This window comes from Poecilia reticulata, linkage group LG7 (genome assembly GCF_000633615.1).
Source record: "Poecilia reticulata strain Guanapo linkage group LG7, Guppy_female_1.0+MT, whole genome shotgun sequence".
Classification (NCBI taxonomy): Eukaryota; Metazoa; Chordata; class Actinopteri; order Cyprinodontiformes; family Poeciliidae; genus Poecilia; species Poecilia reticulata.
Window position 1 is genome coordinate 17,500,173 of NC_024337.1, and position 13,269 is coordinate 17,513,441.

At 38.8% G+C, this 13,269-nt stretch overlaps 2 protein-coding genes across 8 annotated transcripts in view; both read right to left on the reverse strand.

Moving 5' to 3' along the window:
• Positions 1-3,245: 3,245 nt before the first annotated feature.
• On the reverse strand, positions 3,246-8,562 carry fam110a (family with sequence similarity 110 member A). Of its 2 annotated transcripts, XM_017305577.1 has the most exons (3): positions 8,407-8,562; positions 7,249-7,286; positions 3,246-4,705 (listed from the first exon to the last, which is right to left on the reverse strand). In XM_017305577.1, the coding sequence occupies exon 3, from the start codon at positions 4,587-4,589 to the stop codon at positions 3,456-3,458; it is 1,134 nt and encodes a 377-aa protein (XP_017161066.1). In that variant the 5' UTR covers positions 4,590-4,705; positions 7,249-7,286; positions 8,407-8,562; the 3' UTR covers positions 3,246-3,455. The 2 variants fall into 2 exon arrangements, with proteins under 2 accessions (XP_017161066.1, XP_008412596.1); XM_008414374.2 differs by lacking the exon at positions 7,249-7,286.
• A 2,873-nt stretch (positions 8,563-11,435) lies between these two features.
• The window catches only part of prickle3 (prickle homolog 3), a 28,228-nt gene continuing 26,394 nt past the window's right edge, over positions 11,436-13,269 (reverse strand). For all 6 annotated transcript variants that reach the window (XM_008414369.2, XM_008414368.2, XM_008414372.2 and 3 more), the window contains one exon: positions 11,436-13,252. In XM_008414369.2, the coding sequence (XP_008412591.1) occupies positions 12,822-13,252 (431 nt within the window). In that variant the 3' untranslated portion in view covers positions 11,436-12,821. The remainder of the gene's footprint in view (positions 13,253-13,269) is intronic.

Here is a 13,269-nt window from a genome sequence, read left to right on the forward strand (position 1 = left end):
CACAGGCAGAGCGGCTGCAGCGCGTCGCTCAGTGTGGGCAGGAAACCTGAATCCAAACGGGCACAATGAGGCCCAAAACTATTCATACCACCACCAGGTTTTACTAAATTCCACTTCAGTTTATGGAGCGCAGATTTAAATTTTGGAGTTAAACGTTTTTATTATTTATTTCCATGTTTCTGAGCCAAAGAGGAAGATTTTTGTAAAGAGAGGTGGTCAAATAAGAGTAGCACTACTTCAACATATTTTTACTGAAGTAAAGTAAAAGTAGCCGTCCAAGAAGACCAAAGTATTTGGTAAACAGTCTACTAAAGTACTGAGTAACTGATCAAATTATCAATCATTTAATATTTTAAAATTACATAATCAGACGGACCAAAGTAAAGTTACTGTAAGTCGAAATCTTGGCTTTAAGGACAAAAATTACAATAATTCATATAACGAAACACATCCATTATGAAAACCTTTTAGCCAAGTACAGCATAATGGCAGTACCGATACAACTTCTACACCTTGAAGCCTGTCTGTTAGTCTTACGTCAGCTGAACAGATCAATATGCAATGTGTACCGTATCTGACATGCATTAAAGATTTTATCTTCTAGAAAGTTTTTTTTTTTTTTTTTTTTTTTTTTTTTACAGAAAATTTCTAAGATTAATCTCAAAATTTGAAGTTTTTCTAGCAAAGTTTTGACTTATGTTTTCTAATAAAATTGACAATAGGAAATTTTCCAGGTTTCTTTCTAGCAAATTTTCAAACTCAAACTACCAAATCTTTTCTAGAAAATTTGAGATTGAGCTCAGAAATTTCATTTTTTTCTAGCAAATTTTTGAATTTTGAAAGTCAAATTTCCTTTTTTTTTTTTCTTCTAAAAAATTTGCCAACATTGTGAAATTGTTTTTTTTTTTCTAGCAGATTTTCTTTTTAAAATGAGAAATTTCAAAATTTTTCTGGAAAATTTCAGAAATTATCTAAAAAAAAAACAAAAAAAGTTCTCACTAGAATTTCTGGCATTTGAAAGTAGAAATAATTTTGGTAATTCTAACGAGCCTTTCCTTTTTCTAAAAGAAAAACTTGGTCTGATTTAATTTCAGTGAAAAAAGCATTGTCTTTTTAAAACCTGGATTCAATTGTAAATAACGTTTTCCAAATTTAGGCTTTAGATTAAATATTAAATCGCACTTCAGAAACAAACGGAACAAAATGGAGTGGGTAACAGCAGGAACACGGGATGAAGAACTGAAGTCAAACTTTTCTGCTTCAAAGGAGAACGTCTGAAGTCCGGTGGAGAAATTCCCAAAAACAAGTGTGTCAACGAGCAACAGTCTCGCCTGCAGTGAGGCGTATGGGGGTGGAAATATTATGGTGACGCTGAGCAGCTTAGGGTTCTGACCGGTTTACAATGAGCCGAGTCAGCTCTGAAAACATGACAGCGACCCAAAACACCAGGTGCATATGAACAGAGCCAGGTTCTGGTTCTGCTGGAGGTTTCTTCCTGTTACAAGGGAGTTTTCCTTCTCACTGTCGCCATATGTTGCGAGTCAGTTTTAAAGTTACTCAGTTGCATTTTACATGAGTAATTTGTAAAAAAAGAAAAATACAAATATTTTTACTAAGCTGCATTTCTTACCACCGAGTTCCGCTACAAATTTTTGGATAGTCACTGCATGAACTATATTGATCAAAATGTTAAGTTTATGTCAATATAACATTTGCTTGACTTTGTAATTATTAATTATTTTAATTGGGGTGTTTAAAATACCAATTTCAACTTAACTTTATATTTTGATGTCTTATTTTTAAATAATTTGATCAGTTACTCGGTACATCACTTTTTACCAAACACTTTCTTTCCCTCTTAATTTAACTTCTACTTTTTAATTTTGAGCTTCTCTAACCTGAGTATAATTTGTGGATACTCAACACACCTCATACAGGTTGCATAGAAAACAAATTGAAACTCAAATATTCTCATATTTGAGTTGATTCACTGAGATTCGTCACTCTGTAGTTTGTAATTTTTTTTTATTTAAGCGTTTTGTTTCCAGCAGGACATGATCCATGAAAGACGATGTCTGATGGSTCCAACAGCAAAAAGAGAAAAACAACCTGATTGTTTTCATAAAGAGGAACAGAAACAAAACGGTAAAACAAAAAAGTGTCACCAACTTTCTAACCAGACTGACARTTCTTCATTCACTGCAAAAACAATTTTACCAAGTATGGTTGGTCTTGTTTCAAGTACAAAAATGTCTTAGTAGATTTAAATTAAGACAAAACTAATTTAAAAGTAACTTTCAGTTTTGTCTCATTTCAAATATATTTGCATTAGAAACTAGAACAAAAATGCTCAAGTTTGTGTTTTTACTGATCTTTCAGCCAGTTTTACATTTAGACTCAAACAGTGCAGAAATAATCCAATTTTAGGTCAGATCAGGGGTGTCCAAAGTGTGGTTCAGGGGCCATTTGTGGCTCTCAAACTGATTTTGTGCTGTCCAGCACCGGACAAATTGCTGGACCATTCATCTTCTGAACACTTTTTATTTGTAATAAGGTTCAACTTATAACCAACATAATTTTCTTACAATGGAAAAGTATTTATCTTTTCATAAACCAGTTTTTATAACAAGTCGAACCATGTCTGCAGAAACTTCTACTGAAAAGCCGCCTTTGCTCCAGGTTTCATCAAATGTATTAGACTTGGCTAAATATGCTGAACATTTTCAAAGAAAGTGACCCAAAACCTGTTCTTATTCCGAGAATAAATTAATTCAATCAAGCCAAAAAGAATCTCAAAATTTCTCTCATTACATCAAATGTGCAGAATCCTTTTTAAAATAATTGGATTTACAATGAATAACATTGTAAATGTTGTTCATTTTCTACACAGAGGACTACTTCATTTGTTTATTTTTTGGGCAGCCAGTTCATTTGGACACCCCTGGGTAAAACTTGTTCAACAATGTGTTAGGACCATTGTAGACAGAAAAAAGTCATTTTCCACCAAAAAAACTCAGAAATATAGAGATTAATTCCTGAAATTTTCTAGAAAAAACTCTTTAAAAGTAAAAATGTTTGAGGAAAACAAATTCTGAAAATTTGACATTTTTATCTAATAAAAATAAATTCTGAGCTCCAAAAGTTTAAAATTTGCCAGTAAAAAAAACTTAAGATTTGAAATGATTCCAATTTAAAAAAAAAAAAAAAAAAAAAAAAGATTCTCTGAATTTCAAAAGTCAAAAATCTTCATCCTTTTCCACGGATCCTGTTCCACGCTTTTTCTAGAAAATTTTAGATCTCAAAATTTTGTTTTTTTTTTTCACAAATGTTCAACTTTTCGAGCTCAAACGCCCCACCCCCTTAGAAAATTTCTGAGATTTTTGGGGAAATTTATATATACTTTTTTCTTCTCCCATCTACGTAGCTCAGCTGCGCCGTCGTGAATTTGTGCTACGCTACAGGTTTGTGCTCGTCGTCGTGTTCTCCTTGACCTGCCTCAGTCCATACAGCCACTTGATCACTCTGGCGTTCCTCTCAATGACGGATACGCCGTACGGAACCCGATCTGCTGCCTTTAAGGCGTCATCCTCCTCCTCCTCCTCCTCTTCCTCGCCGCCTCTCTGTGAGGCGGCGCACTCGGACCCGGGAGCGCTGACGCTCCGGAAGCGGGCGAGCGACACGATGTCCGAGCTCGAGGCCGGCAGGTCCTGCAGGTCGGCCGGCTCCAGGCCGCACAGGTTGAAGAAGCGCTCCAGCTCTGTGCCGGCCCGGGAGAACCGGTCGCTCATGTCCGACTTGGACCGGGTCAGAGACGGTCGCTTTCTGGAGCTGGAGGACGACAGCCTGGTGATGGCGGGGGACGCCGGCGCCGAGGGTTCGGGTTTGGGAGGAACCGGTGGTACCTGTTTATGGACGAAGAGCCTCTGGCCGGACGTGGCCGGATGCAGGGGAAGCTGGGGATGCAGCGGAACTGGCTGGAGCGGCTGCCGCACGTACTGTGGCGGTCTGGAGGTCAGCCGCACCGGGGCCGCCTGGGGTATGACGTCCACTCTGCGTACTGTCCCAGCAGCCGGCGCCCCGGGACAAACCGGACCATCCACCGTAGCAGGAGAGGTTGCTTTTAGCCTCGCCATAGCGGCGACGGCCCAGTCGGGGCGAGGAGGCGGCCGCGGTTTCGCCTTCACCTGCGGCGCTGGGGGTTTGGCGGCGGACTGGGGTCCATTGGGCAGGTCGCTGATGAGGCTGCTGAGGCGCCCCACGTCCAGCTCTACCCCCTCCGGCTTGGGGCTGGGTTGGGTCGGGGTCTTCCTGGTGGGCCGCAGCGGAGTGCCGGGATTCAGCAGTGGCTTCTTCAACGCCGGCGCCCGGACCGGCTGCTGCTTGGACAGAGCCACCTGACTCTTCACGTATTTGGCCTTGTCCGCCTCCAGTCTCTCCACRGCACTCTGCCTCGGGGCGCTGGCGCTCGACTGGGCCCGTCGGTAGAAGTCTGGACCCAGCGGACCCTTCGGTCGCAGGCGCGGAGGAGAAACTCCTACGGCAGCTTTCAGCGGCTGCCTTGAGGGATGTTGGAGCGCCTCCACTGGCATGACTGAAGCTTCCTGTTTTCAGTGTGGCTTCCTGTAGAGCGCTAGGGGATCATCTTCCTGCCATGACCAAGAGATGTGACCTCTGCTGACCTTTAGCAGCCTGACATTTGGACTTCCTGTGGACAGCAGAAAGTCGGTCAATAAAACTTTTACAACACTTTCCTGGAAACTTTGGACAAATACAAACTCCACCAAAATGCAAAATATTCACACCACATTCTAATTTAAAGGGTCACTAAGTGACAGTTTACAGTTCAATCAAGTAACCATGTTAACTTCAGTTATGAAAATGCTGACCATACTTGGTATGTTATAAAATAAATTTTACTTCCTGATAAAGGTCTTGAAATTGGGTCTGTTTCTTTAAAACCTCCGCCTTCAGGAAGTCAAATTGTTGCTCTATTAACCTTTTAACTTTCTTTTTTTTTTTTTTTACCAGCGTTTCACTGAGAAGTAGATCGTATAATGAGCTCAGCTGATGCACAGCTCCACTAGGGTTTGCCAATTGATGCTGGCTAGTCTGAAGGAGCAGTTTCCAAAGTCTGAGAAGCAGCTATGTCTCTAGGGCAGAAAACAATCATTTTGCATGGCTAAATGGTTGCCATGGAGATAATTGTTAGCAGAATTCTCTTTTTTTTTTTTGCATGGTCGTTGATGCTATTGATTAAACCCAACCGCAGTGATTCTCCTGTGTGAACAATTTCTGCATGTGCAGAAGAAAGTTAATGTCACCGCAGCTCCAGCTGGCTGCCTGTTGCAATCATTCAAACTATGAACTAGATTTCTTATTTCAGCTACTTGTTGGGCTGAAGCAATTAATCTGATTAATTGATTGAAATAATTGTCAACTCATTTAGTAATCGATTAATCATTAGCCGGAGTATAAATACAGACTCGAAAAATGACAATTTGCTGAAAGAACACCCTCAGAGCAATAATTAAGTCACAACCGTAAAAAATCTGCAGAATTTGCCCATTTTTAATCAATAGAATAATGGATTACTTGTAACTGAAGACGGATTTTATTTTCCAGTCAGCGTCAAGCAACTTCCTTGTTCCTGCTGCATAAATAGCATTCCTAAACCATAATGCTGCCACGTAAAATACCAGTGAAAAACACGGCAATGTCACTGTAACTAGACTGAAACGATTAATCATGATGGGTTGATTTTAAAATCAACAAATTGCCAACTTTGTTTATTGCCATATTTTAATGTAATTCAAATAATTTAAACTTTGAGATAAAATTTTAAATGTTCATTATTTGAAAAATTTGAATCTGATCATCAGAATAAGAGTAACTGATTACTAAAATAATCGTTAGTTTATAATCTTCTCAGGTTCTATAAGCTTTAATGTTCCTGCGGCATAACATGGCCTTCCTAAAGCAAGATGCAATAAACTATTTTAGTAATTAATCACATAAACTAGAACATTTTAAAGATATTTCTTTTAACCCTTTTATGCAATGTTTGAAATACATTAAAATGAAAATAATTCATCTTTTAAAAAACTGCTTTAAAACATTGCATTCTTTTAGTTGCAATGGATGCACATTTTTCTTTTATCCAAAATAGAAAATGTATATTTTTAGTAGTTTTTGGCTAAATTACCTCCAAGTGTTGCTTTTTTTTTTCAATCTGTGTACTCTGGCTAACGATTAATTGATCACTTAATTCGTTTATTTAAATCTTTTAATCACGATTTAACTTGTCACAATGATGAATCCTCCCAGTAATTACTGTGATAAACATTAAAGTTGCTGTTTTGCCTTCTAGTTTGAATAACAAGGTTCTGGGTTCTGTGTCGTATGTAATGCGCTAGCCTGCGTGTAGTAACGGCTACATGTTCTTAGCTTGCAGATAAAAGCTACATTAGCTACGCTAATTTTCTTAGTTCGGCAGTAAATACTACAGTAAATATCACTCATTTATCTTGGAGATGAGTTCTCAAAAATTGTGATCGAGTAATATTAGTAAATGTACTTATGTTTATAAGTTGGATAGGAACCAGGCGAAAGCTAGCAAGCTTGCGACTTGTTTATTGTCATGGCAACGCCATAGCAACTCGATTCTTCAGTTAAGAATTCGCGGAAGTGTGGCGTCACATGAGAACTAAGTAGTAAGTAGTAGCTTGTGTCGCATATAATGCTACATCTGCCGATTATGCCAAGTTTTGGAGCCACTCCCTTCTATGCTTTTTAAAAGGTTTGACTCTCACAACCTTTTCTATCATCCCCAGAAAATAAAACTTTAGGCAAAATATGTTTATCTGTTCATCCTGTAAATAAACTCATACTAGCCTTATTTGAAAAGGAGCTCGGATTTCATGGAAAAGGGCCTGGATTTTTTTTTTTTATATATATATATATATAATTCAGTGAATTGTTACAAATTCACTGAAAGGAAACCATGCTTTGCTGCTTTTTTCAATGAGATTAAGTGTTGTATCAGATCTATCAAAGACCAACAAAAATGGCCATTAAAACGTTTGAAACCTAAACCCCTTCCCTTTTTCTCATTTGCTTTTTATCTGTACCGTTCATTTCTGAGACGCACATATTTACTCAATGTTATACTGTAAATGATATATCTTCAAATAAAGTTGAGGAAAAAAGTGTGTCATATGTAATGCGCTAGTTCGATGCTATGACGCTTACCGGAAATTGCCTCCGCTGTAAACAGCCGGCCTCCACTGCTAAAAGAGAATAAAATGGCTGTTCATGTTAATTCAATATTTGGAAGAGTGGCTAACACGGACTTAGTTTGTTTCCTCCGCTGCCATTGTTAAAACTACAATTATAAAAACGGCGCAAAAAAAAAAATCTATGTCATATTTCATTTAGGCTCCTGCTGGTCGCTGATTGGTCTGGAGGGAATCCAAGCAAAGGGGAGAAAACTCGGTCTGTGCTGGAAGTGATCATTTTGTCGAGCCGAATTGCACAGGAAGGCAACGGCGAGGCTAAAGCGAAACTTAACACAAGTTGAGAATATTTACAACTCCAAGCAGGGGTTCCCCATCCCCAGTCCCAAGTTCAATAGCTGCCTGCTGGCTAAAGTCTGACTTGAACAGCCATCCATCTTATCGCAGACAAAGACGCAATAAAACTGACATTTAATTTGCAGCCTGGCTGTGAAAAGACACGCGTTTGAGGGAGCATCAGGACAGCTGTCAGCCAGCTATTGTCTGGAGTCGGATCACACGACCCAACAGCTGCTGCTGAGGGAACAATGACTCCTCGTCCCCTTTTTAAAATAGGTTATCCCCCAAAAACACAGCCTCTAAAGTGAAGAAGGTCAAGGAAAGTCTGTATCCAATAAAGATTAAGTGTGTGCTTAAAACTGCTGTCTGCGTCTGCCAGTTAAATTCTCGACATGTTTGCCATTCCAGGCTGAGCTGGTCCAAGATCCTGCTGGGAGAAACCGCCAGTCCTCACCTGTCTCAACGAAATTAACCACGGCAGCAGAAAAATATAATTAAAGCAGCAGGCTGGTGGGTTACAAAGCAGGAAGGAATGTTGGAGGGGGTGGGGAGGGTCAGAGGAACAAAAATAGAGCCACTAATGTAATGTTTCTAAGTCAAGTCCTAACATGCTGCTGAGCTGAGGGAGAAACGAGAGGCAAACATGAGGAGAGACGGGAAGCAAAAACAAAGAGGGAGGCATTGGGGGGGGGAAAGCAGTAAAAAGGGCCCTCAGGTAGATCAGCCTCAGGGCCTGTAAACGCTGGAGTCCAGTCCTGACGAGATTAAGAAGGTTTTAATTAGGAAGCAGGTAACTTCGCGGCTTTCTCTCGCTTTTGCTTCTTTAAAAACCCACCTGAGCGGTGAAGAGCGGAGCCGCGGGTTCCGGGGGTCTCTGCTGAACACAAGCCGACTCGGGACGCTGGTCCTCCCGCATGAATGTGTCCGAAACAAACGTTTACCAGCGCAACAACACAAACCTGTTTGACAACTCATGTGTGCTGGCTGAGGCCCCGCCCACCCCCGGCTGATTGAACCAATCAGGCGTCTTCAAGGAAATAACCCGAAGGAGGCTTAGGTCACGTGACTACCTTACTGTTTTTGATTTCTGAGCGAGAAGATAAGCCTGTAATTTACTGGAAAAAGGCTTGGTTCTTCACACGAAGAGCAGAAATGATAAAGAGTAACAGCTTTCAGTTCATGAGATTATTAAATAAATGGAACGCAATGAGCAGATTTTGGTGCTTTAGTTGAATGAGAGCAAATCTTTACTCAAACTGGACTCTGAACTGTGCAGCATATATTATTACTGCTGATAAGAGTTAGCAGGAAACTGTAAACTTTACCACGAAGTTATCCGGTTGATGAGATGACGTGACATTTTTTCACGTCACAACCTGAAAAATTTAAGGAGCTAAATTGGGTCCAAAAAAATTGTAGAAAAATAAATAAAAACCACAAATCTGGAAGGAATTTTCCCCAATTTTCAAAACTTATTTCTTATGGTCAAAATTTATTTTTCAGTTTCAAAACTGTTTTCTTTCAATTTCAAGTCTTTAGTTTTGAAAGTGAAATGTTTTGAAACTGGATAATCTTGAAACTACTTTTGTTTCAATTCTTTTCTTTCAATTTCAAACTTATTTTTCAGTTTCAAGATTATTTCACTTTGAAAACTTTTCAGTTTTAAAGTAAATTTTCAGTTTCACGTTACTGTTCCAAGATTTTTTTTTAGTTGCAAAATTACTGTTTTAAAATTATTTTTCTGTCAGTTACAAACCTTTTTCCATCTTTCTTTCCTTTTCAGTTTCAGATCTTTTTTTTAACAATTCATGCCCCTAATGTARCTCCACATAGAATCGCTTGACTTCTATCTTAAGTGCTTACATCTTATTGACATTTAATGTATAAACTTTAGAGCAGTTTTTAGAGCATTTTCAACAAATATCAACAACCCCTAGAAAAAAAAATTATCCACTCATGTTGCAAAGATTTAGCATCTTTCTGTTTTAAAGCCTAAAAATAAAATTATGGTTCTTTAAACATGAGAACACTTTTTTAGTAGATATTTATCAAAACCATAAGCTGCCTTTTTCAAATTACAATGAAACATTTGCCACCATAAACAAGTTTTATTTATCCATGTAAAATGTTCCCTCCACTCCACAGTTGTGCACTACTTTGATTAATGTATCGTGACAAAATGTAAAAAATAAATCAGAATCAAGACGGTGTGAACAGCAATTTGTCTTCGGTTTGAAGCGATCACAGCATGCAGAGAAAAAGTAATAAAAAGGAACATTATGTACACATATTTGMAGCTAAAATGTTTTATTTTACTTATATGCRTGCAGTGTTGGGACTCTTCAATTACAAGTATAAAAAAACACATTAACACAAAAACTTTTTGTCAAATTTAATCACAGAGAAAAACATCCGAGTGTTGACGTATCTTTCACTTCACTTTATACAATGAACAGTGATCTACACAGCACATATAAAAATAAATAAACTTTCACCAAAGACGAGAGACTTTTTTTTTAAAGGTTCTTGAAGGGAATTTTAGTTTAGTTTGTAGCTCAGAGTGTAAGATGATGTTGGCACAGCAGGTAAAATATTTATATGTAAGCATGTGGGTGAGAATCCAAACTGCACATCCCCACTGAGGCGTTTTTAAACATCCAAAGCATTATCAGGAAAAAATTATTTATGTATGTCTACAGACAGCACATTTTGAGATATTTCTTTAAAAAATGTGCAGCCTTTTGACATTTTGCCAGATGCAGTGGTATTTAAAATGCAGGAAACATCTCAGTAGGGTGATTAAGTCTTTTTTCCCTTAGCTGAGTTACTCTGTGTGCAGCATAAAACCTGAACACACAGCTAAGGAAAGGCCTCATTTATAATCAAACCTCAATCATGATCTCAATGTTAGTTTGTGGCCTTAGCAGTAAAAATGCCCAGCAGAAAGTGCAACGAAATGCTGAAAATAAACAGACAGCATTATGGGAAAACTATACTGAAATTATAAACAGGTAATTTTCTATCTGTACAATCAGAATTGTAATATTCAGTTAAATAACTTTGTGTTTGTTCAATTTTGTGTGTTTTAAAAGAGGTGGGGAAATTTAGCCTGCCCATATTTGTTAAAAACGGAGGTGAAAGTGGTTTATGTAACTTTAAAGAGCAGTAATGCGTCACTGTGGTCTGTCTTTATAACAAATGGTCACTTCACATTCACCACCCACAKGTTTCATTCACGTTTCCCCACCGACTGGTAAAGATGCAGCAAAAGCCTTAAAATAAATTCACCTTTCACTGCAGTAGTGTCGAATCTAACTCGAAAAACAGAAGAATTTGGTTTAGAAACCTGACCTGTTTTTAGCATCCCCAAACAATCCCTTAAATGTCAGTAATAATGGTCTTAACAAGTCTTAAATTTGAGTCAGTAAAACCTGATTTTAAAGACCTGTATCTCTACAGAAATGTACAAACATCATCCCACGAAGAGGAATCGCCAAATATGTTTATCCTGTTGGCCAAGAGGGTTAAACACAAATTCAAAATAATTTTCTTAACAGATTTTTTTCCAAAACTGACTATTAACTGAAACTGTTTGTTTTTACCTAAATATTCTCATTTAAAGTGATGCATCTTCAATAAAAGATTAATTTATTTAAAGGCTTTGCATACACTGCAAAAACACAAAATCTTACCAAGTATTTTTGATGCAGTTTCTATTGTAAATATCTTAGTACACATCTTAGTATAAGACAAAACTGACTTAAAAGTAACTTTTTAGCAAAAATAGGAGATTTTTTTAAAGTCAGTAATTCCTTAAAATTGATGAAAAAGTTCTAGTTCTACTGGCAGATTATTTCACTTATAACAGGAAAATGTTTTGTCAGTGAAAATCAATTTTAAGGAATTATTTACATAAAACAAACTCCTATTTCTTGCTGAAAGTTTACTTCTAAGTTACTTAAACTTATTTCTAGTGTACTAAGATATTTGCAGTAGAAAGTTCACCTGAATTACCTGGTAGGTTGTTGTGTTTTTGCAGTGTAACGTCAGAGACCAGCAGCAGAAGCAGGAGGTTCGGTGGAGCCTCGTTCTGAGGTATCATGTGTTTCCCTCACTGTGTTGGCAGACAGGCTGTGGTTTGACGCGTCACCCTCAGAAACCACTCTGCAAAGTCACAAAAAACTATTTTAGGTCCAGTTTCTAGAGCAAATATCTTCTTACACTGGAAATGAGACAAAACTACTCAAACAATTTTCAGCAAGATACAGGAGTTTTTTTTAAGTCAATCATTTCTTAATGTTGACCGATCTACTTCAATATCTGCACCGGTCCCGATGTTGAAGTAAAAAAATCTCGATTGGATATTGTGTCTACTAATGCAGATCTATTCAGTCTAATTCTATGCAATATTATTTATTTTACATTATATTTAGAATTATTAACTGCACTTCCTGAACCATTTTAAAGGTTTGTTGCAGTTTGTTTTGACATGTTTGACCAAAGTCGTCAACCTACAGTTTTAGTCTGTTTCAGTTTCTTAATTGTTTATTTTACGTTGGTTTTTATCCCAGTTGCTTTATGAATGCAAGCAGGAAGCAGACGACAGCACAGGGGATTCTGGGTAATATAATCAAAATAAATTAAGTCTAATGCCAGTGGGAGAAATTACTTATGGTCTTTTACAAAATATCAAACGGAAATTCTACAGCCGCTAACATCTGATGCTACTCAGATTGTAGCATCAGATCTTTGTTTAGAAAGGAAGTTACACTGCGTCTTCTTCAGAGGTTTTTGTGTTGTTTCCTTCAGGAGTTCCTGTTGCAGCGCCCCCACAGGCGAGGAGGGGAACGGATTTTTCAAAGGGKTTGGTTTTTTTGACACAATCAAACCACAGCAGCTGGAAATGTAACAAATGTTGCAGTTTTGGTCCATAATCAAAACGAACCAACCAGACTATCAGGTGTGAAAACATATGGAATATGGAAAACCCGTTGTAAGTCAATTCAGTCCTGTTTTTCTGTATCAATCGATAAACTTCACATATCTGTATTGATATCAGAAGAGAAAAAATTGGATCGGTGAATTATTGATTAAATCAAGCTCCTGTATTTTGCTGAAAAGCTACTTGTAAGTTAGTTTTGTCTTATTTGAAGTTTACTCAGACATCTGCGTTAGAAACTGGACCAGAAATCCTTGGTAGTATTTTGTGTTTTTGCAGCGAAGGAGGACGAATGGTCAGTAGCTTTTACTTCAGGACACAGCACAGTTTTTATCTTTCTCCTTGGCGCTCTGAGCTCGTCTTCGCCGGATGCTGCCTCTCAGGCCGCAGTCTCTCTGCACCTCCAGAACCTCCTCGGGCCGCCTGGCCGGGCCGTTGTCGGGCTGCCGGAGCTGCGGTGGCAGAGGGATCCGCTGCCCCAGAAAGAAGCCTTCCTCCTCGGACTCGGAGGAGGAGGAGCAGGTGGAGCAGCAGTCCTCGTGTTTGTGGGGTCCCTGCTGGAGGCTCAGGGAGCCGCAGGAGCTGCGTGCGTCTCTCCGGCTCTCAGCCCTTAAGTCCAGAGTGTCGAGTCGGGGTCTGTCGGACCGGCGCCGCTCCAAACCCGGAGGGAGGACGGGGTCGGAGGACGTACGGGAGCGGCCCCAACCGCGCTTCAGGTGATGACGATGATATGAGGAGCCGTCTGAACGGGGCAAAAAA